General features: G+C 34.7%; 1 protein-coding gene and 1 long non-coding RNA gene across 2 annotated transcripts; both read right to left on the bottom strand.

The window, feature by feature from the left end:
- Positions 1-566: 566 nt before the first annotated feature.
- Positions 567-2,670, bottom strand: LOC140168488 (uncharacterized). Its single transcript, XR_011861211.1, has 3 exons — positions 2,526-2,670; positions 1,365-1,517; positions 567-989 (listed from the first exon to the last, which is right to left on the bottom strand). It is a non-coding gene; the product is annotated as an uncharacterized lncRNA (long non-coding RNA).
- A 477-nt stretch (positions 2,671-3,147) lies between these two features.
- LOC140167746 (gamma-aminobutyric acid type B receptor subunit 1-like) lies at positions 3,148-20,535 on the bottom strand. The gene is made up of 14 exons (XM_072191040.1): positions 19,978-20,535; positions 16,438-16,575; positions 15,638-15,808; positions 14,006-14,107; positions 13,521-13,586; positions 11,622-11,819; positions 9,223-9,483; positions 8,590-8,653; positions 7,623-7,706; positions 5,478-5,652; positions 4,882-5,014; positions 4,544-4,651; positions 3,747-3,869; positions 3,148-3,306 (listed from the first exon to the last, which is right to left on the bottom strand). The coding sequence occupies exons 1-14, from the start codon at positions 20,242-20,244 to the stop codon at positions 3,148-3,150; spliced, it is 2,049 nt and encodes a 682-aa protein (XP_072047141.1). The 5' UTR covers positions 20,245-20,535.
- Positions 20,536-22,286: the final 1,751 nt, after the last annotated feature.

Below are 22,286 nucleotides of genomic sequence, written 5' to 3'. Positions count from 1 at the left end.
ATGACACTATTTTTTAAATTTATCATCGAGTAATGGTTTAAATTCATGATATGCACTTTTCAATCTTTGAAGTAGCCAAACCTCCTCCGGCCGTGGACAGAGTGAAAAACGGATACATTTCTTTAAAAGGGCATTATCTTCAAAAGTTATGAGCCGATTGAAATGACTGTTTCGGTTTATTAAAGCTAACGGGTAAAGGCTTCTTTACATACCAACATATACTTGGTCAACTTTTCTAAAATAGGAGAGAAAGAGGGCGCAATGAGGGGCCTCTTTTTTTGGGACACCCTGTAAATATTAACATTATAACATTGATTTATAAAGACACGCTTACATAAAAGACACTATTGATAGTCATAATATAAATTGAGATACATTATCAAGCGCAAAAGAATAATAAATTGAGATACATCCAATAATGCTAAAAAGTAATAACAGTTCTATACAGTTGCTAAAAGATTTGTTTTGAGATGTTAAATATAATTTTAAAAATATAGAGTAAGATGACACTCATGAACAGCAAGTTACATTGACAAAAACGATTTTCCACATCGGACATCCTTTCAGATAACATTACAGGGGATACATCATATACCTTGTTTTAAATGACGTATCCAGAAATAATTGAAGACCTAAGCACAAGAAGGCCGTAAGTTCACTTGGCCCCTCAACATGTATACACTAAAGTTACGTATAGTTTCTTAGGGTTTTATAATGTTTAATACATGTTCCAGGGTGAAAACATCACGAAAGGTTGTGAAATATTTGTTTTGGCCCCTGAACGTGTATATAACATTATTATTATTATATAGTTTCAGTCACATAACGATTGCCGAGTTACATGGGTGGATGGTTGGTGTTAATGCAAAGTCCCGCTTAATGGTTCTTATTTAGCGTCTTCAGTAGAATATTGATTCAATATGAAAGACAATCATCCCATTTCACAGCAGCATTTTTGTCATTTCACTTCTCATGTTCTCGGTTTATAACTGTAACAGATAAGAAAACAATATTATGACGACAAAAAAGTGTATGCAATGGTAACATGAAAGTTTATAGCTCATTGACGCTTTTGCGTGTATTTTTACTCTGCTCCTAACTAAACTGCCGTATATAGTCATTTTACATAATGGCTATAAACGGACTGTGTAGAGCAGTTTAGGATGAATATACTGGCGCCCCTGTTAGTCAATGTTACATTAAGGTTACTCTTGATTTCGTACCCTGCGGGGCTATTATATATAGGAGCTCCATTAGTTGCAAGTCCTCACTATAATAGAAGTATCCGTGTAAAAACAGAATTTTGAAAAATAGTGAGGGCGTCCTCCTCATCAAATGTTACAATGGCTTTAAGTTAAACCTACCTCTGCAGCCGTCGTCTTTAAAGTGTCATTATTGTCGGTTAGGTTATCAATGGACACGGATTTTGCTGTTGCAGAATAATGGATATTTGGGTGATTTGTTGAATTTGTTGGCGAGATGCTCTCATCTGCAGGAAACCTCCATACGGATATAATCTGCAACAGGACGATGATGCGTGGAAAAATGTTAGACATTTTGGATCATACCGTGGAAACATGCCATGTTGCCCATGGGGATCGACGCTAAGTCAGGTACCGCGTGAGCAAACTCAAAAATAGCGCAAATAGCGCGAGCGTACACAAAAGAAACTTCGCGCAATATCGCCAGGTTTGAAAGCTGTACCGGTGTCAGCTGAATTCGAGTACGTTTAGAAAATTCCAATCTGTTTATTTATTAATCTGTGTTTTTGGATGATATCACTCATATATATTCAGGACAGTAACGTAACGATTATCCACGCCTAGATACGATATACTTTTAATTTATATAATATAAGTGATATAAAACAAAGAATCAACGACGAGATGTAATCACTTGATAAAAGATGTTTTAGCTCATGGAATGGACCAATTCATCTTTCACCTCATGATTTATATTTCGATTATATAAACAAGTGATTTATAGTGCGCTACGCACAGGCACAACGCCTGGACGTTGGTCCACAAGCCTCAGCACATTTTACAGGTTGTCGTTGACCACTGCGGCCACATATCAATCCATTAACCATTTAACAACAAGCCAGGGACTTTACAACTTAATGAGCGCACACCCAAGACATTCCACAAATGACCATCGCAACTACAACCAGAATCAGCTCCCCGAGTTGTGTACGGGTTACACCCATTAGCGCCAATCCGGCTTGAAATGTGTGGGTGTAGGGGTGTGTTTGTGGGGAACATCCGGCCAAAACTGTTACTAATGACTGAAAAGAACAAAAATGGGTCATTTTGCTGAAAGGTGAGGGGACATGTCCCTCCGTCTTCTCGGGACTGGTTACAACAGTTGCCGACTATAAGTGATATACTATGCTTCGTATATTAATTCTTAAAAAAAGAAAATTATACCATCATGAAAAGTTCTAGAGCGTCACAAAACTAGAGCTGTAACATAACTGCATGTACCCTTGCTATCAGGCTGGGAAAATACTAAAACGAGTAACTCACCTTAGGGATAAAGATCACAAGTAATGTCGTTGTGTTACAGAAGATGATTATTCCTGAGATTACTAGGTATACTAATTCTGGGTCATCGCCAAAAATAAAGCTGACGGTTACTCCGATTGCGCACAGTATTATGGCATTAAAAATACAGATGCCCATACCCCTGCTGTCGTTGGGCGTATCTATATTTACCTGAAAAAGTAAAATGGTTATTTAACGTTTAAAAAAAAAAAAATCAATAGAAAGCATTAAACGTCTACTTCCATATTAGAATCAAAGACCCAAACTAAACCTTGATAGAAGGTAAGACTTTGACCCTGTCTGGGACAACTTCCTGACCACCGGACCCAAGGGGCGCCACGGAATCTTCTTGTTTGACGACGCCGGTTGACCCGGTGAAAGCGCTCTGGTCAGTGTACAAAATTTGAGGAGCGCAGAAGTTTAATCTTGCTTTCTATTTTACGTTTACCACTAGGTATGCATATACGTTTCTTATATTTGCCATTCATTGGAGTATGCTGTAATAATTGGATCTTTTTCGCCCCCAGTATTTGTAACATTTGTTGTTGTTTTAATGTTAATATAATAGCATGGTGTGTTTCAGATAGTAGACATCATTATGTGGTCATTGCATTACCTTTCGTGTTTCCCAAACAAGAAATGCACCTAAAATAAAAAGAATTCCTTTGAAGATATAGAGGGCGTGTAACCAGTAAGTAATGTAGCCACTTTCGCATAATTCAATTTTCGCCGATATAAGCTGATTAGGGATTGTAGGATCGTCCTGGAAAGAAAAGAAATTGCTATAGTTTATTGTACGCATAAATACCAATAAAAACCCGTCAAATCAAATGAGATACTTGTTTTTTTGAAATCTCTTTTTAAAGAGGATACAACACATCTGGATTTATTAATTGGTATTCAACATTTTATGGGGAAATATAATCCATGAAAGTTCCAAATTGCCAAGGTCCAGAGGAGTGTAAAAGAACATTGTGATATGTAAGGCCAAGATCGACTGCCCCAAATCTAGTTTTGAACATTTAGTAATTACGTAATAATAGGTACTGCACAGGCTTTCTTTAACGTATTTGTTATACTTTTGTCAACAGCTTTATTCGACCAAATGTTTGTGCCAAAAGTTTGATGAAAATACGTCATTATTTTGGCATACAATGAAACATTTTACTGCATTTTCGCCAGGTGAAAAATTTGACATCTTACCATTGTGTATAATTCCTTCAAGACTAGCTTCATCGGATCAATGACTTGCCACGCAGTTAGGATGCCAACATCAATTAGCAATAACACGACGACCATCGTATACATTAGTACGTCGGTAACCACCTACAATTAAATATGTTGCAATGATTTGTTTTATGTTGGTTATTTTATCGATTTTAAATTTGATCAATTTTCAATATAAAATGTAAATGTATAATCGGAAATTTCGATTTCTTAAGAACAGCAATACCAACAATAACATCAACAACAAAAGGGAAGCACCTTCATCCAGTAAAAAACGACTATATATAGAACTTCCAGTTTGAGTCATTTAACTAAAAAGTGTAATGTACTTTTTAATATATACATTCATTTTATTGGAAATGGGTCAAGGAAGCCCATAATCGAATTTATATTTCCATAGGTATTGAGATTCTTGAGTTAAGGCCGATAATATAGCAAACTGGAGTCTGGGGAATATCCTCCATACCGAGAAACCAAGTACAATTACACCCCTTATCCCTTTATCATCACTTACGATCTCTTTTATAGAACCCGTACAATCCATCTTGTGTGTCAGATTTATTTGTCTCAATATCTGAGGGCACACACTGCCAGGACATGCTCCCTCCGATTGCCTTCAATTTTTTCCTGATTATCATTCCACATAAGAAAGTCATAATTATAATAAATATGTATGTGAATGGGAATGATGTTCAGTCTGGCATAATGTTTTCCCGAATTATTCAATTTAGTAACACCAAACACACATTAAACATAGAAAACTTATTGCGTACCTCTCTTGTCGGAGTTTGAAGAACTGCAACCTGATATACTCGCCACGTCTTACTGAACATGGAACCGAAAGATAATACAAACCCAACAGATAACATCCAAACATTCAGCTAATTAATATGACAAAACAAAATGCAAATGTTAAATTCATAACTAATCTCTTAAAATATAAATAATTAAACATTTATTATTCCTACTCATTAGGCTTATTTTAAACATAAAGTCATTTGTGAACATTGCTAAAATCCTTTTCTTTTCAAATATAAAATTTTGAGAACATTTGACAAAAATGGTATGGATAGTAACACTAATCCATTACTGTATCTAAGTGTGAATTTACCTGACAACAAACTGCCTTGAAATTTAAACTGACCAATTGCGTATCGACACCATTAAAGAATATACTTGTGTATACAATCATTCCTCCAGTAATGATTAAATTGTTGAGGTTCGGGCTTGAAAGTTTGACGTATCTGTTAAAATGGATTTAAAGGAAAATAATGATTATATAGCCACCCACCATGCTCAGTGTGGTTAAATGCGCTATTACTGTTCATTGAGGGCTCCAAGTGGTGGTATGAGGACATATATGAGCCCGAACTTTACCCTCAACTTAAGTATTTAACCACCCTGCCTCAAGTTTAACCACCCCGCCCCCGCCCCCATTAGAGCGTGACAGTTATTGTAAAAGTTTGTGTGTTTCTAAGGGGTTCAAGTAATGTACATGTCTGAAGAGTTTAGGGTAAGGGATAGCATAAAACAAAGGTAACATTTTGGGGGCAATTTTTAATTTTACACTATTCGAGGGCGGAATCAATTTAATTTTAATTTGATATTTGAGGTTCCACTAATGTAGCAATATAATACCCCAAAGCGCAATGTGTTATGAAGAGTAGATACAGCAATCCAAGGGAAGAAAAGTTCAGTTTACTTTACCGTGTTTTGCGGAATTTGATATTAAACACGAGAAATCCAAGAGATAGTAGAATCCCGGCACCAGCTAATGCACACATCGTTATGAATGTGGTTTGTCCAACAGTTACATGGAAAGCTGCGATGGTTATATTCACTTCTGGCTCTTCTGGGGTATGATCGAGTGGAACCTTTCCACCTACAGGGTGTAACAAAACAAAATACATCTTAGAACAAAAACTATTAGGCAAACATGTCATTTATTGATTGTATTGATATTTACTTCCTCATCAAGGTAATTTCTTAAGCTACTACAAAAGCTTTGTGTCAATAAAATTGGTGATCTTCAAGAGCAGATACGGCCAATCATGTAAAGTAGTTCTAAAATAGCTTTGGCCACTTTCCTGGCTTGAGTAGCAAAGGTGACTGAATTGAGTTGCATCATAAGCCATCTGGTCAGTGCTCTTAAGACGGATGATTTTAAACAATGGGACATTCGAAGTGGTAATTAATTTACAAATTTGAAGGAAATACCATATTTATTATTTATTACTAATGTTAATATGTGAAATATATAAAACATTTCGTTCTAAGATCTTAGACGATATGAGAGTACATTCTGCACGGTACAAACTTGATACGTGTGAACATGGAAAATAAGTGGCCCAACTCGGGCATAGCGTTAGAACCTGAACTAGGAAAGAAACCATCCGCAAACCAAATTTACGCCGTTGTTTCTGAGAAGCAAAAATGCAATTGCATAATCATGAAAGTCGATTTTACGTGGTGGAAACTTGATATGCGCGATTATGTCAAAGTGGCCCAATACGCTTTCTTAAGTAAATTCGGCATAGCGTTTCCGCCCGAACCAGTAAACAAGTTAAGTTTTGTTAGCCAAGATATTACTGATTCCATTGAATTTCTTTTTCTGAAAAACAAAATTGCGATTGTATGATTTATTTTGTTACAGTCTCTATATTAAAAAAGAAAATACATAACATCCTTATCCTAGAACTAGAACAGTATTGTGTTTGGTATTTTTAACCTGTTCGCTTCTCTCTAATCCGATACTAATTAAATTAAACAGTTTTGCGATATAATAAAACATTAATGGCAAGTTATTAAAGATTTATATTTGTGATATTTTTGACTTATAACAGTTAATACTTTTAAGTCAATATTTTATACATAGGAAGACAAAGGTTAAGGGATCTAAAATGAGCGTTTATTGCGTTTCGACAGTATTTTTTGTGGAACATGAGAGCACCTCAGACCTATCGAATTGCATTCTGAATACGAAGCATGTCTTTCTGATATCAAATAATTTTCATTTTTGAAAATCACAATATAATACAAATTTTACGACAAATTATAAAAATTTGATATTTTTCAAATTTTTGATATATGAAGAGCTTAGTTTCAAAACCCCTTACATCCACTTGAGCAATTTTGAGAAAACATCAAAAATCATCTAAAAATCACTGATATAAGAGGTTTGCAACAAAAGCAGTTTTTGGCGGATGCTCATCCTACCCAGGCATCCCGCCAAAAACTGCTTTTTGTTGCAGACCCCTATATCAATGATTTTTTTGATGATTTATAAATGATTTCTCAAAATTTCTGAAGTGGATGTAAGGGGTTTTGAAACTAAGTTTTCATATAACAGTCCTCGAAGTAATTATATAAATCTAATGACATATTCTTAAAGTGTATGTAGCAGGGAGGAAAAGCCGACGGTCAATTGAAAATTTTGACCTTTCATATTGAAGATATGGATTTTTTCCCAAAAAGACCTATTTTTTTTGGTGTTTTGTGAAAAAAATCCATATCTTCAATACGAAAGGTCAAAATTTTCAATTGATGGTCGGCTTTTCATCCCACCTACATACAATTTAAGTATAAATCATCAGATTTATAAAGTTTACATCAAGTACTGTTAAATATCAAAAATATCAATTTTTAATGATTTGCCATATTAAATTGCGAATTTCAAAAAATCAAAATTATTTGATATCAGAATGACATTCTTCGTATTCAGAATGCAATTCGATATGTCTGATGTGCTCTAATGTCCCACAATAAATACTGTCCAAACGTTCATACCCCAGCCCTTAAACAACTTTAAAGAAAACCCTGGGGAAAACCCTTCATCTTCCAAAATGTCCTTACCTGGCCACATTATATCACTTGTCCATCGTAACGGATCTTGCACATGCGCTGGATTAAAATCGCCAATCCTTTGCTCTAGAAGATCTGAAGTTATGAGGATCATGAAAAACTAATATGAAACAAAGTAGCATGTTACTCTTCACATTTGAACATGTGTATATTTATGGATGTGTTTATCACTGTATCAGGGGTTCTAAATTTCTAGAACAGTTCCTAGAACAGTACTAGATACTGTATAAAACAAACAGAGCAAGGTGTATTGTCCCTGCAACACGAATCTTTGAAAATACTTTGGCCCTCTTTGGCTCGCGCCCGAGCATATACAAAGGGGTATCAAAGGGTTTTGAAATCATCCAGAAGTGAAGGTGCTATATCGATGAAATGTTGTCAATGTAATCATTGGTCCTTATGTACATTATGGTGCCAAATTGGTCTCATAAGTACGTTAACTTTGTTTTCTTTACAGCTGGCATCGGTATCACCGTAGATCACCGCAGACAGCCTTCATTTCATTATAGATTTTCTGGGCACTGTAACCTTTCAAATACTGGAAATTAATCACGCTACGTGCCTCAAATTTCTCCATCTTGCAGGTTATGCGGTAACCGGGATAAGTTACTGAAAACTAGCACATGTTGACAAGTAAAGGAGGTAAACATACTTATAATTTTTTTTGCACCACAATGTACACAAGGACCAGTAAATACGCTGACAAAATTTCATCGATATAGCTCCTTCATTTCTGGGTGATTTCAAAAACTTTGTGATACCCCCTTGTACAATCAAGAACACTTACACTTCGGAAATTTCAAATTCATTTGAAATCACTTGTTTACCGAAGTAATCGCTAGTTAGTCTGCCACACTGGCTTCAATGATCCGAAACAGTCTAAATAGGATTGAAGAAGCGAATCCACCACCCTATAAAAATCCGCCACCTTGCAAAATAGGATATGTGTTTACCTTACCTTCACGAAGTTGTCGTATTATGGTAATTCCAACACGTTCTCCGTTTTCAAAACTCACAAGACCCTTGATGAAAATAAAGTAATAAATTGAGAATTGAGATATTAGGCTTATTAACCACCCCACAAACTATGGAACCCATATCACATTCCCTCTAAGCTAGCAATTATTATTTGTAGAAAAGGTTAGGGCATTTTCAAAAAATAAAGAAAAACATAAGAAATGTTTAAATTTTCATGAAACATTAAAAATAAGTGGAGTAAAGACTTATCTTAAATTGGTAATATATTTGATATGGATACATAATTCTGATTTGATATAGTGGCTATTTTCCTGCATGGGCCTATTATCCGATGCTCCTACCTTCAATGCACATATCACCAACATTATACGATGATTACATAAAATATTCGCCGTAATAACATTAGTCAAAAAAAGAAAATGCTCACTGGTAGTCTTTGGATAGGAATTTTATAGAACAAAGGTCTGTTCAAACGAGTGCCGTCTTTGATTTGAGAAGAAAAATTAATATTAGGGCAACCTTTAAGAAAAAAAATACAGCTAGAACTTTGCTGACTTCGACTCTTTAAAAGAGGAAAAAATTTTTTCTTTAAAAGAATTGTCAGTTCCATTACCGTAACTCCAGTAAACGAAACCTGAGCTAAGCTTTCGAAGAACACCATCATCATCTCCTTATCATCATATGTAAAGTCCTCTAATCTGCGCATGCGCCCATCTGAAAATGTGGTAGTTTTAAGTACGTCTATACTTCCGTTAAGCGCCAATGCAATGGCCCATACTGTGTCGTATCCGAATGCGTATTCAATGGTATATCTTAGGCTGTCGGGATCATTATTAACTAGATTTTTGACATACTCGTCATATTCGCTGACAGTCTGTAATTACGAAAAAATATATGTAGCTTCATATGTAATGCAATATGTAACGTGCATTGGTCAACATAAAACACAACAACAAAAACAAAAAACAAAACATATATAAAACAAACGATAAAATGGCTTTCGGAGTTATCATTAAAGCAAGTTTACCTTTTACCCTTGTAGTATAATCTATATGAGCTGTTGCAATCTTGGGCGTTTCAATACATTAAACAAATTTATTTTATATTCAAAACCTCATGAATATACGCGATGCCATCGATCCAATCATATTTCATTATTTGTAAAAACGTGAACATATTGTTAATTAATAACTCACAATTGACTGTTAACGCGGCTGTGTACTCTAGCCATTGTTTCTTTCTCAAAATTGAGTTTTTATGATATGTTTGTACCTTGTTATGTTTTTTATAAATACAAGGAATGAAAATCCAGATTTGTAAACTCTAACTGCAATATTTTAAGGATTTTATTTCACTATTCCACTCGTGTTTGAAATTGAAAAGGAAAGAAAATCTTTGTTGTACCAGCAAGGTACATGCGCGCAACAACTCATCGCGTTACGTATCGCGCAATTTGTTAACGCACAAATACGCGACGCATACGCGACGCTTATCTGCATGCGCGGCGCAGCTTATGGAAACACCACGGAAGCACTGATTTCACAAAAACCTAGTGGTCAAATGGCTCCGTTTTAGCTGATAAAATGTGGGTTTTTTCAAGTTCTTTCCCCCGATTTAAATAACAAGGTATGAATGGATTTCGCTCAAACTTCTCAAGGGGCTGTGGATTTACCCGATGTTCACGTAATATAAGTTACAAAAACGAAAACGGTCGCATTCTCCTGTGAGATTAGATGAAAGTGCAAAATGTGACCACTTTAAACTTCAACGGCCATTATTTCAATGTTAATTTTCTCGGTAAAATGACGATTTAGGTACACGATAACTCAATAAATACAGCATCTATAGGTAAGCAAATATGATCATCGTAAAAAGCATGATCGACTCAAGAAACGGTTTTCTCATTTTTTTATATTTTGGTCTATTTCCGATTTTGGGCATCATTTTGTGCAAATAGGCGTTTTGAATTTTAAAAAGTTCATTTTGATGCCTTATATGGTCAATATCTTAAAAATAAGGCCAATATCAAAAAATAAAAAAACCGTTTTTGGAATGGAGCCTCAAGATTGAGCTAAAAACAAAATAAAATATTTTGGAAAGAGTGTTTTTTTGTTATGATGTACCTAACAAATATTGTCAAAAACTCACTTTTTTGTGATTTTCTTCAAAATTGTTGTTTTTACCCCAAATCTGTATTTATATTAAGATTTGTTGATGTCTTGCCTTCATAAAAATGTATACTTTTATATGTTTTGCGCGAATAATTACAAAGTTATTGCACTTTTACTACATGCATGTCTGAGAGTACACAGCCACCTTAAGTGCGTCATTGTTTCGATCGTAAACACTAGTATTAGTAACCTCCGCGCACGCCGTGTTGTGCGTCAATTAAACTGCGCTCGCGCTAGCTCGCGTACTTGGATTACGCGCTACCGTATTTGGACAGATTGTGATTCGCACTTTTGTTTTTTGGTCGTCTTGTTTTAGCCTCTTCGATTTTTGGAAATGTTAAATGTAACATTGTTTGTTTTCACAAACTTTTAAAGACAATTTATTGTTATCATGTATATACATAAGTGAAGAGAAAGTGGCGGTTATGAATGAGGTTAATAACTTTGCACCGGTAAAATGATTAGATTTTTCACAATACTCTCCAAGTAACCGATACGCAGTTATTAACCTCTAATTAAGGCAATAGGAGCAAATTAGTTCCATCTTTCGATCGACCATCGATGCTTGGTCGATCCTTATTATTTATGAAATCAATTAATTTAGTATTGTTAATTGTGATAAAATAGTAATTTGTGCCTGAAGGGATATTGGCCAATTTAAATATGGCGTTAATTCTGATTAATTAGTTGATAGTTCATTAATAACAAGCATCGAAGCAGCATCGACGGTCGATCCAAAGATCGAACATATTTGTTTCTGGTGCCTAATCTAGTCCACAATGCCGTTATTTTAACCAGTGCGCACACTAGTGTTTGGGATGGGATTACGTGTACAACTTACCCCACCTCCAATAGTGATTTCATCAGTACTTGACAATTCTTGTCCTTTAATAGCAAAGTAGTTTGATCTTCCAACTGCTTCAGTCAGCTCTTCTTTTGTACAGTCAAATCGTCCGAAATATTCGTCCCACCATTTGTTTTGGTACCAGCCTACAAGCATCCACACGTAACCCTCACCCGTCATATTTAACTTTGAAGCCTGCAATGATACAGACGATATATGAAAAAAATACAGATCAAGAAACAAGAGAACATCATAACTTGAGACGAGGGAACAATATTAATCAAGAATTTGAGGATCTTCTTATAAAACGAGCTGGCAACCACGATGCTGAGCTAATAATAACATATGAATTTGTAAGCGCTCTTTAGGTTCAACACCACTAATTCTCGTTCCCATATAGCTAATCTGGCATCCCCGTCTCTTTCATATGATATTTCACCTCTTATTACTATAATTATTATTATTATTATTACTTCAATATTACAATTATTATTATTATGTATATATTATGTGAAATTCTATGTTGAGATGAAACCAAATAAATGAATCTGAATCTGAATCTGAACTTTTATATCTATTTACGCAAGAAATAGAGCGGTTGTTTCTTAAGTGACCGAGAATAGGCGTATTTACCCTACACGGGTTTCAATAGGAAAATTGCTAATTTCGGGTGGAATTTTCTCATATTCAGTACTCTCTCAGTTAATTGCTACTAGTAATATCAGGTGAAACTATTTAGATGCCAAATGATCAAAAAACTCAACATAGGTTGACCTGAGACTTTTATTGTTTTAACGTACTGAACCGTAAACACCTTAAAATGGCAGTGCGCCCTCGAAGCTGAAAGTTACAATATGGTAGGGCGAATATTGACTAAAAACCGATGCCGTGCGTATGAATTTTGGTAATATTACAACAACTAAAATGTCATACAATGAGAAAAAATATACCATTTTGAAGATTCAAACCCTAAAATGTACTTTTTAAGCTATTTAACTTCGTCAATTACAGCAATTTTAATGCAGTCTTTTCAGATTCCATGCAAACAAATAGTTACACGTCGTATTTCCATGTATCGCCCAGACCTATTAGTGGTGTATAACCTTTAAGCATAATCATCGTTCATTGACTTTACAACCGCATGAAAAAACAAGCGAAACTAGTAACTTTTCGCACAAGATTTGCAATTTAAAGAGAAGTTGTCATTATTCATTAAAATAAGCTAGTTAATGGACACTATAAGTGTGCTCTTTCATTTAATGACATAAAATCTGAACGCTTGAGGTTTTAAAATCGACATTTTGCTCTAAAATTGTGCTTGAGTTGTCGTTTTCACACATTTACCATATTCACCTTGCTATAAACATTGAATTGCGTTATCTGTTGACGTAATAAAAATGTTTTAGGGGGACGTGTTAGCTTTTGTTCGATATAAACACAATTCTGATTGGATGACCATTTGAGGTTTTGACAAAAAACAATCACAGATGCCTTTTTTCCATTAGTCACCAGATAGAAGCTTAAACAGCTCTTATGATGCTATGCACTCAACCGTGTAGACAAAGATTGTGTAGAGACAATTCACTGCTAGCTTGCAAGCCCTTCGCAAAATATCTATACAATTGAATTAAATGAACTCTTTGTAAGTAGGCCTATTACTTCCAAACATAATAAAACACATTTTTAAAATGTAATTCTAGGGGTGTGACGAGCTGTCGATAACCTCTTGTGCTTCTTGTGCTTATTTTACTCAGCCAAGTCAAATAAACCAGGTTATGTACACCGGCATGAATTGACTAGTTTGGAACTTCTGATCTAACACACTAAACGTATAGAACAATGATTTTGTCGCGAGCAACCTGTATTTAATAGCCTTTGTCAAAAGAATCAACACACCTCGCAGAAGACTTTCCGAGCCTCATGAGCATACATGAATGCGACTATTATCTTTACATCCTGTTTCTGAAATGACAAAATATTTGAAAAACAACAGATTATGTGTGATTTTTTTTTAAATTTATCTACATTGTTAAACTATATTTGGCAATGGCACACAACTTCTTCGATCTTTTTTTTTTTCGATCGCCGATGCTTGGTCGATCCTTTAATTGAATATCAATTTATCACTTAATTTAATACTAATACTATTTCATTTTTGTATTATTATGCCTAATATATTGACCATCGACCTGTTACATAATCTGTAATAAATTTCGAAGCAGCATGGAAGATCCAAATAAAACATTTTGCTGTGATGCAAAAACCATGATAACTTTACGGGTATAAATGGCACCAAAATACCGTATATTAAAAACTATCAATATTATTGCATAGCGTATTACGGTGCAACTATGTTGACTATTACTTTTTATACTGCTTACCTTAAGACTTTCAAGTTGATTTTTCGGATTGTTGACAAAACTTTCAGAACTAATCAAAGTAATGTTGGCTTCTTTCAATTCGCTTGCCAGGTCATCTACCGTCTGAAATTAAACGTACTAAAATGGTAAAATATTAAACATTGACAACTCGTATGTCTAAAGACCAAAAAATTGATTTTCCGAGCCGTCAATTTTAACACACGGTGTAATTTTAATTAACAACCCAATAGTGCCCAATACTTATTCCATCCCATTACATTATGAATGTTTCTCTATACTATCAGAACCAAAAGCCAAAATATAACTTATTTAAACTGTTTTTATAACGTTTTTGTGTTTGCTGGGGCAATATATTGAACTATACTTTTGCTGAATCAGTTTGACGAAAAATAGCCATTGACCTTTACCTATTTTGGCGATGTTATCTATATATACCCAGCAAACACAAAAACATTTTAAAAACGTTTTAAACGTTATATTTTGGGTTTTGGTCATATTTTTAAAATGTTTTCAACATGTTATTAAACTATTTTTGGCAAACATTATTTGCCAAATATATTGTAAGAACATCATGTTAAAATATTTTCAGTAGGTTATCAAATGTTATGAAAACGTTTAATGCCCTTTACATGCCCTTTATATAACCCGACATTTAAACGTTTTCTGACAACCTTTTATAACCGAATGATGATGAAAACGTTTTGTGCTTGCTAGGATAAAACAATGCATCCTAGATGGTAAAAAATATATCTAGATTAAATTGTATTTTGCAAGGGGAACAATTTGAGACCAAAATCAAACATTTGACCTTTTTATTTAACCATACTTCACATAGACGAAACCTTTTTACTCGTTTTGACCAGTGAAATACTTATGATAAAAATAAAATCTGATCAATTTAATCAATTAGAATAACACTTTTTGTAGCAAAGTACATTTTTGCCACAACATTTCTCTGCTCAGATGTTGATGAGTTTGCAAGTGATTATGCAATATGTCATAACATTTGCAGAACCTGTTACTCGTGCACTGTATTACAACCTCAGCTAGAGATGCAAGCTGTCATTTAAAGGAGTATTTCGAGATCCTAGCGTCTTCTTTTTATGACATTTTTCAGTAGATATCCACGAAATATGTTTTCCAAAATTTCAGTTGATTTCGAATTTGCGTTTGCGAGTTATGCATGATTATGTGTATTACACTGCTCCATAGACAATATGTTGTAATTTCGTTCTTGGTATAAATAAATAAATAAATAAATGTCGGTGATTTAACGTGCGCTACACCTAAGTACCAGCACACTTCAACAATTATTCCGCTGCCATTAGGATATATCAGAATCATTTCCGCTTCCACAAGTCCGCAACTGATGCGCAGGTACTCTCAGCGACTTAGATTGTGATTACCCCAGCAGCTCCCCATTTTACACCTGGGTGGAGTGAAGCAATTGGGAATTAAGCCGTCTTGCTTAAGGACGCAACACACTGGCCGTGGCAGGGCTCGAACCCGCAACCTTTCGATTATGAAGCTCGCGCCCTAACCATTAGGCCACCGTGCTTCACCGTATACCAGAAAAAAAATGGCCACAAAATATATTTGCATCAGATTTATTAATAAAGTAAAGTGACTTACCAATGAGAATACTTCGTTTTTCGAATGTATTGTAGCAACCCTTGTCCAACCAAATTCTTTCATAATTGCTACACGCACTGGATTAAGAGACAGTTCTGTGGGACATGTCCTGTAGAATCGTGGGTACTTAACACGGTTAGACAACGCCGGAGTGCTTGCTGTAGCCGATATCTGAAACAACATGTTATTTGTATAATGTAAAAGGCAGTTGGAAATCAATAGAAATAACTAAAATTGGCTAAGTGCAGGGCAAGATGTACGGTATCAATTAAAGCCAATATTCAGTCTTTTTAAAACTATTATAGCGTTTAGGGGACGAAAAAAGAAACAATTTCAGGAACAATTTTTTTTTTGTATTTTCCTAAATTGCAAATATTTACAGATTTTGGTGATTTTTTGGGTCATTTCCAAAAAAAAAACAAAAAAAGAAAAAAGAAAGAAAAAAGCCCGACCGACCGATCCTACTTGAAAGATCCGCCGGCCCGTAGAACAGGTTTTCTTGTTTTTCGTCACCTTACCGTTATATTGGAAACTGAGCAGTTTTGTATACTATACATCCAGTTATTTTTCCAAAAGCACTAATCTAGCAGTTGAAAGTGCACATATTTCGACATGGAAATGAAAACAAAGAAAATTAATCCCAATTTTCCCAACATTTGCCATTAATTTACAGAAACAACAGGTCGTTGTCTTATTTGAAGTATATAGACAATAAAATTCGAATACAAACTAAAACATTTGTTCACATTTTAATTCTTGCATCAAATTTGTGATGTACATGGCTTATGGCACGTTCTTACCGATATTAGATTCCAATAGTGTGCAGTACCAGCGATAGCCTCAGAACCACGAGAGCAGTCACCATCGAAAATCATAATCTTCTGTGGTTCACGGTAGACATAATCTAATAGCATTCGGCTACTTAATTCCGGATTGCACTAAAATAAAAGCAGTATCAACATTAATAAATGAATATATTGAGCTTTATGGATACAATGGAAAGAATATAGCACCTGATGTCATGAACGCTGCCATTCAAGTCAAGTCAAGTCAAGTCAAGTCAAGTCAAGTAAAACTACAAGTGAAATAACACTCATGAGTGCTCATCATACAGACACTTATACATACAAAACACATAACCACAAGATATCAAAAACACAGTATAAAAGATGAAGCGTCTTTAATATTTTTAGGTATCATTAGTATCAGGTGAATCAAGTATCAGGTGAACCAAGATCTTAGGGCACTCTACGCCCTCGAATATGCAAATAGGCAAGAAAAAACTTAATTTCCTCTTGAATATGGCTATTTTCCCGTGTCCAAGGATATACATTTGGAAATATTATCAAAATTAAATTTTACCCGTTTCACACCAAATAGACTGATATGAAAAAGAAAGAAAGAAAGAAACGCACTTGACTACTTAGTTGTTAAGTTTTTGGTAGCACGTTTGGACATTCAAATAATATGTAAAAGTTTATGTTCTCCTGGTTACAAGACAAATATGTTTATGTACTCGAACATTTAACCAAAATATCATCCGTCAAAATGGCACAAAACCAGTTGTCTCAATTTTCTTTTTCTTTTTGTTATATTTGGCAGGCAATGTTCTAATATACTTGCATGAATTATGCAACGCAACGTAACGGGTAGTACACATAAAATGCAACAAACCCATGGTTACGTGTGGCAAATATCTATTTTCATAATTGAATAATAAATTAGGGCCAAAATCAACTTTTGTAATTAGTAGCCCCGAAGACAGACTTGACATTACATTTGAAATAGTTTTTTTTTATCACGAAGTACCAAAACTAGTCTGAAAGGGGTCTGCATAAACCGCATGCTTTAATAACAATTGATATATGCCGTGAGATGGTGTCAAATTACTTATTAATAAAAAAAATGTGATTTTCATTAGTTTACATTATGGTGTTCAACGTGTAGTTTATTTGCCTAAAATGTCGGATCTAAGGCTGAATTTGAGCTGGGGGAACAATATTTCAAAATGTATGCAGCATAGTCCTGTTAAATCAAATTTATTGGATAACTTAATGACAAGTCTCTAATTATGCAAATTGAACGCAACAAAAAAATTGTAGCAATACAATTTGAATTTTAATCTGGACGCATACTAATTTATACCTGTGATAAAGCTGTCACTGTGTGCAACAAATACACGATACGTTAACTTGGTTAAATGTTGACATGATTATTAGTTTATATGGATCACTATGTGAATAAATCGCGATATTACGAGTAGAAAATAATATAAAAAAATCTGAAATAATATTAAACGAAAATAATCTGCTATTATATTAAATGAAAATATTCTGCTATTATATTACATACAAAATATATCGCTTGAGCAACGATGGGTGGTAGGAAAGACTAATTAACTTCACTACTTAATTAGAGACAGAAAAAAGAAACATATAAAGTTGACTGGTTGAGCAATGATGAGTGAAAGGAAACCTAATACTGTATAAGTGGTAATTTTCGTGAGGGTTTTATTTTCGCGGATTTCGCGAATGGAGTGCCATCCGCGAAATTAACACCTCGCGAATATATGTATAATGTATTGCAAGTATAGGGCAAGACTAGGCAATCGCGAAAATAACAATCCCAAAAATGTCTCTCTCACTCCAATTCGCGAAAATAACTGTGCGCGAAAATTACCACTTATATATAGGTAAACAACTTGATGACCAGTATTATAATGTGTCCGTACACTACGAATCAGCCATAAAGTCGGCACCGGTCAATTTTTTTTTCGTGTTTAGAAACCTTACCTACAAGCATGTTTAGTGTTTTTGATAAAGTATTACGATCCTACGAAACAAGCGTGAATATGCCAAAACAATAGATTGGTCTTGTTTGTATATGCTTGGATCTGTAATTTGTTTGCTCAAACTCCATAATGGCGCCTGGATTAATTAAGGTTTCATCAGAAGCACTCTATATGCGCGTAGACGAGGTTTTACGGTATATCATTAAGCCTTAAAAGGGTATATCATTTGACTTCAAACGATATCCAGAAGCGGGGTTATGGTTTGTTGAACTCTGCTCCTTAAACAAAATGGTACCTTTTTTCGGTTCTATATGTGTCTCTTTTTCCACATTGCTGGTAATAAATATCAAACAGTCATAATTGGCGGCCATTTCAAAACATCTCCCAAGTCAACGATATTCGTGAATGTCCTCCCATTGTTAATTGTTAGTTATACATACCTAGACAAAATACAATGCTTTGTAATCCACCACTTGAACAGGATTTAGCCAACGCAAACAGAATAGAGCTATTTAAGGATTCTATAGAAATAGGTAGAAGACTATTATCCTTTTCAGAAATAGGATTATTGATTGGTTTAAGCGGTGTTTGACTCGCGCTATCAAATGAGAAACATGTCAACTTGAAAACAAATTGAGGTACCTATGAATACGACCTTCACGCACTGTAACTCGAAATACAATTTGCCTATTTAACGGCTCATTCGTAGTGTACGGCCACATATAAAAGTAACTCCAGGACTGGTAAACTTTGACTAGTTTTGAACAGACCATGTAAAGAATAATGGCTGATGATGGGATAAGTGGGCCGCACCGCGAAACGGTAAGCTGCCTTAAAGACCAGATCCCTTAAATGTACTTTTAGCAATTCCCACGAAAGCACACACTTTTTTAGATTGGAATTTAGATGTTATGTTTATGTAGAGTTTCCTCTTGTATCATAAAATTGATCCTTGATATCTGTTTACCAAAGCGGCAATTAAATAAATACGTGTAAATACGGCACGATTTACGAGGAAGCATTTTAAAAGAAATTAGCTTCTTATAAAACGCCAATCATTAATTGGATTCTTTCAGATCACTAATAATTACCTCTAATTGGGACGTACGCACCATGATTTTACCTCATACATTTACACTTATAATACTTTGTTACTTACATTTGTAAGAAATTACTTTAAAGATTATAAAAGTAAAATGTCTGCCTTATTAACAATTAATATGAATAGGTAGTTTTCTTTCTTATCACTTGCAGAATGTTAGTACTTGACGAAAATGAAAACGTTTGATTTTTTATGATGTGCTACATTTTCTAATTTAGCGAATCAATGTTGATATTGCTTTAATTCTAGCAATTTGACCTGCGGGTCACCATTAGAGTTTATAATAAAACCTTCCTTTTTTAAAATATGACCTGATGATAACGCAGTCGTTTTTAAAAATGATTGGATCCAGAAAAAAGCACAAACCAGAGAACATGACCTGCTTTATCTATACATATGCATTAGAAAATCCCTTGATGTCAAAACACTGTCAAACTTGTCACTTACCTGAGTATCATTCGTTATCATTCTCAGTTGATATCCAGGCAGTACATCTTTTCTACGGTTGATCTGTTCTAAGGCCAGATTCATCCCCGGCAACAATCCGATTCCATTCCATCCTCCTCCACTGAAAGGGAGTAGACCGCCAATATACAGCGGTATCTCCGCCCCTCCATCCATTGGATATGCACTTGTCGCTTGGCCGTAAATTGCCAATAGCAATCCAGATAAAAGTGCCACGATAGACATATTTTCCTCAATAGAAAGTAACATTAAATGTCGGTTTAGTACATCAGTCAAATACGTGGTTAGGTAAAATACACATTCGATTTCGTCTTGATATTGAACATAACCGTCCGTATCACCTGCAACTATTCTTAATATGAGAAATATGAAATAGCTACACAGCTTTAACTCTTACTATGCTGGTACTGCAGTGGAGCCAATTGAGTATTACATATATATGAATCCACATCAAATACCCATCGCACAGAGATGTGTACTAAATTCGACTGAAGTTACAGGTGTGACAGGAGTGATTCAGTTCTTAGCCATAGCTGCATGTACCTACATGTCTGATGAGTAAAATCAGCCCTAACCTGATAATTATTTTTACGACTGACCCTTGTCGTCTGTGACTCGATGTACCGTTTTCAAGCAAAACTACTGCTAGGGTTTCATCACAGAGAACAGAAGAATAGGGGCGCTTAAACTCGTTCACAATTTTGTATACTTGCAGAACGGTGCCTCCTGGCCACCTTGTGAGAACAATGCTAGTGCATTGAAAGGTCAACCTGGGTTGAATAAGAATAAACGTAAATAAATGAAAATGAAAAGAAAAAGTGGAAATTAATAGTATTTAATGGTATAATTGCAGAATTGAACACTGTTGATCAAGACTAGTCCAACACCATACAAATTTCTTCTCATCTTATCCTTAATTCTGATAACTGCTTTATTTTACAGTTTAACCCATTTTGTATCCGCATCGTCACCGGTTTAACAGTCAAGAATGTTACTTTATGTGGACATTTTAGAGTTACAAATGCGTAGCAGAGCAAAATATTTGACATACCGACCAAGACGGAAATGTAATTCTTGGGAAAGGGTATTTTAACTAACTGCACAAAAGAAATGACAAATTAAATATTGCACATATGAAATTAAGTATGTTTTATTGCTCATTGACTTTTGACTGTGACAGATAAAGAGATGATCATTAGAGAGGAGCACATATTTTGTTCTCAAATCATCAACATAACATGAATGCAATAAAATTTGTTTGCAAAAGTCTTTGTTTTAGTTTTGTTGATTTTACTGTAAAAACATTGTCCACTTTTTTACTGAACTCTCGAAATAATCACGACTTGCATGCTTTGCAAACTGCTTGCTAAGTATACGCAAGCTGCCAACTTGTTATAAAAATTGTTTATATTTGTTAACATCAATTTAGATTCTCTAAAATCCTCATTTCATACGATAGCCCAGAAAACAATAAAACGCCTGTCAATTTAATGTAGTGAAGTCCAGATTTGAAAGTTGCATACAAATTTTTACAATACAAAAACACTCAGATATCATTACACAGATTTCCTTCCATTACACTAAATGCAAAATCAATAGAATTTACTGCAACTTTCAAATCTTGGGCTACATTGTTTTAAATGTACGCTGTGACGTCAATAAATAGTCAATTGCTACAAATGAGGTGTCAAAATGTGCAGAAATAAATTCTGCTTTCAACGCATTTTACAGATTTGTAATACAATTGACCGACTGAATGACTGATTTTGGTCATCTGATCCACTTTCCCGGCAAACAAGTTTGAGTGGTTTCCGGTATTCCTTAGTCTCTTTTGCAGACTTCAAAAGATGACCAAAATCAGTCATACCTGATGAAGTCCTCCGACGTGTAGGACGAAATATTGTGATGAGTAAATTTCACTTGGTTTCGAAAAGCAAAAAATCAAAAATGTGTATTTACTGAACAAACCTGATGAATCTATTCAACGAGGTTTTGAATAAACGTTTTAAGAACACCTTTGTGTTTGCTGGGAAGTTGTTCTTCCTTGAGGCCGTGCTCAGGTTACAAATTATCTCAGTAAAAATCTCAAGGCCATAATATATACAGGTCAACAACTCTTCCTATTCCTTTGAACTTTTCCAGTAGCGTATACGCGAACGCAGGCTTCGTAAAATTCGTCATGACTGGAACTTATGGGTAAACACTTTCTTAATGTTATTTAAGTAGCAGCTAAACATAACCGCTTCATTCTTTTGTTTTATTGCTGATAGGCTATCAACAGTGACCTTTTT

The sequence above is a fragment of the Amphiura filiformis genome, chromosome 13, assembly GCF_039555335.1.
Source record: "Amphiura filiformis chromosome 13, Afil_fr2py, whole genome shotgun sequence".
Lineage (NCBI taxonomy): Eukaryota > Metazoa > Echinodermata > Ophiuroidea > Amphilepidida > Amphiuridae > Amphiura > Amphiura filiformis.
Note: the sequence above shows the minus strand (reverse complement) of the source record. Positions and strands in the feature narration are given on the sequence as shown.

Excerpts from the sequence above, each read along its gene's own strand:
- LOC140167746 (XM_072191040.1), bottom strand. The coding sequence starts at position 20,244 with ATGTTACTTTCTATTGAGGAAAATATGTCTATCGTGGCACTTTTATCT. Across the intron at positions 16,576-19,977 it reads TGATAACGAATGATACTCAG|TGCAATCCGGAATTAAGTAG; the intron begins GTAAGTGACAAG and ends CTTTTATTTTAG. Across the intron at positions 4,652-4,881 it reads TCAAGGCAGTTTGTTGTCAG|CTGAATGTTTGGATGTTATC; the intron begins GTAAATTCACAC and ends CATATTAATTAG.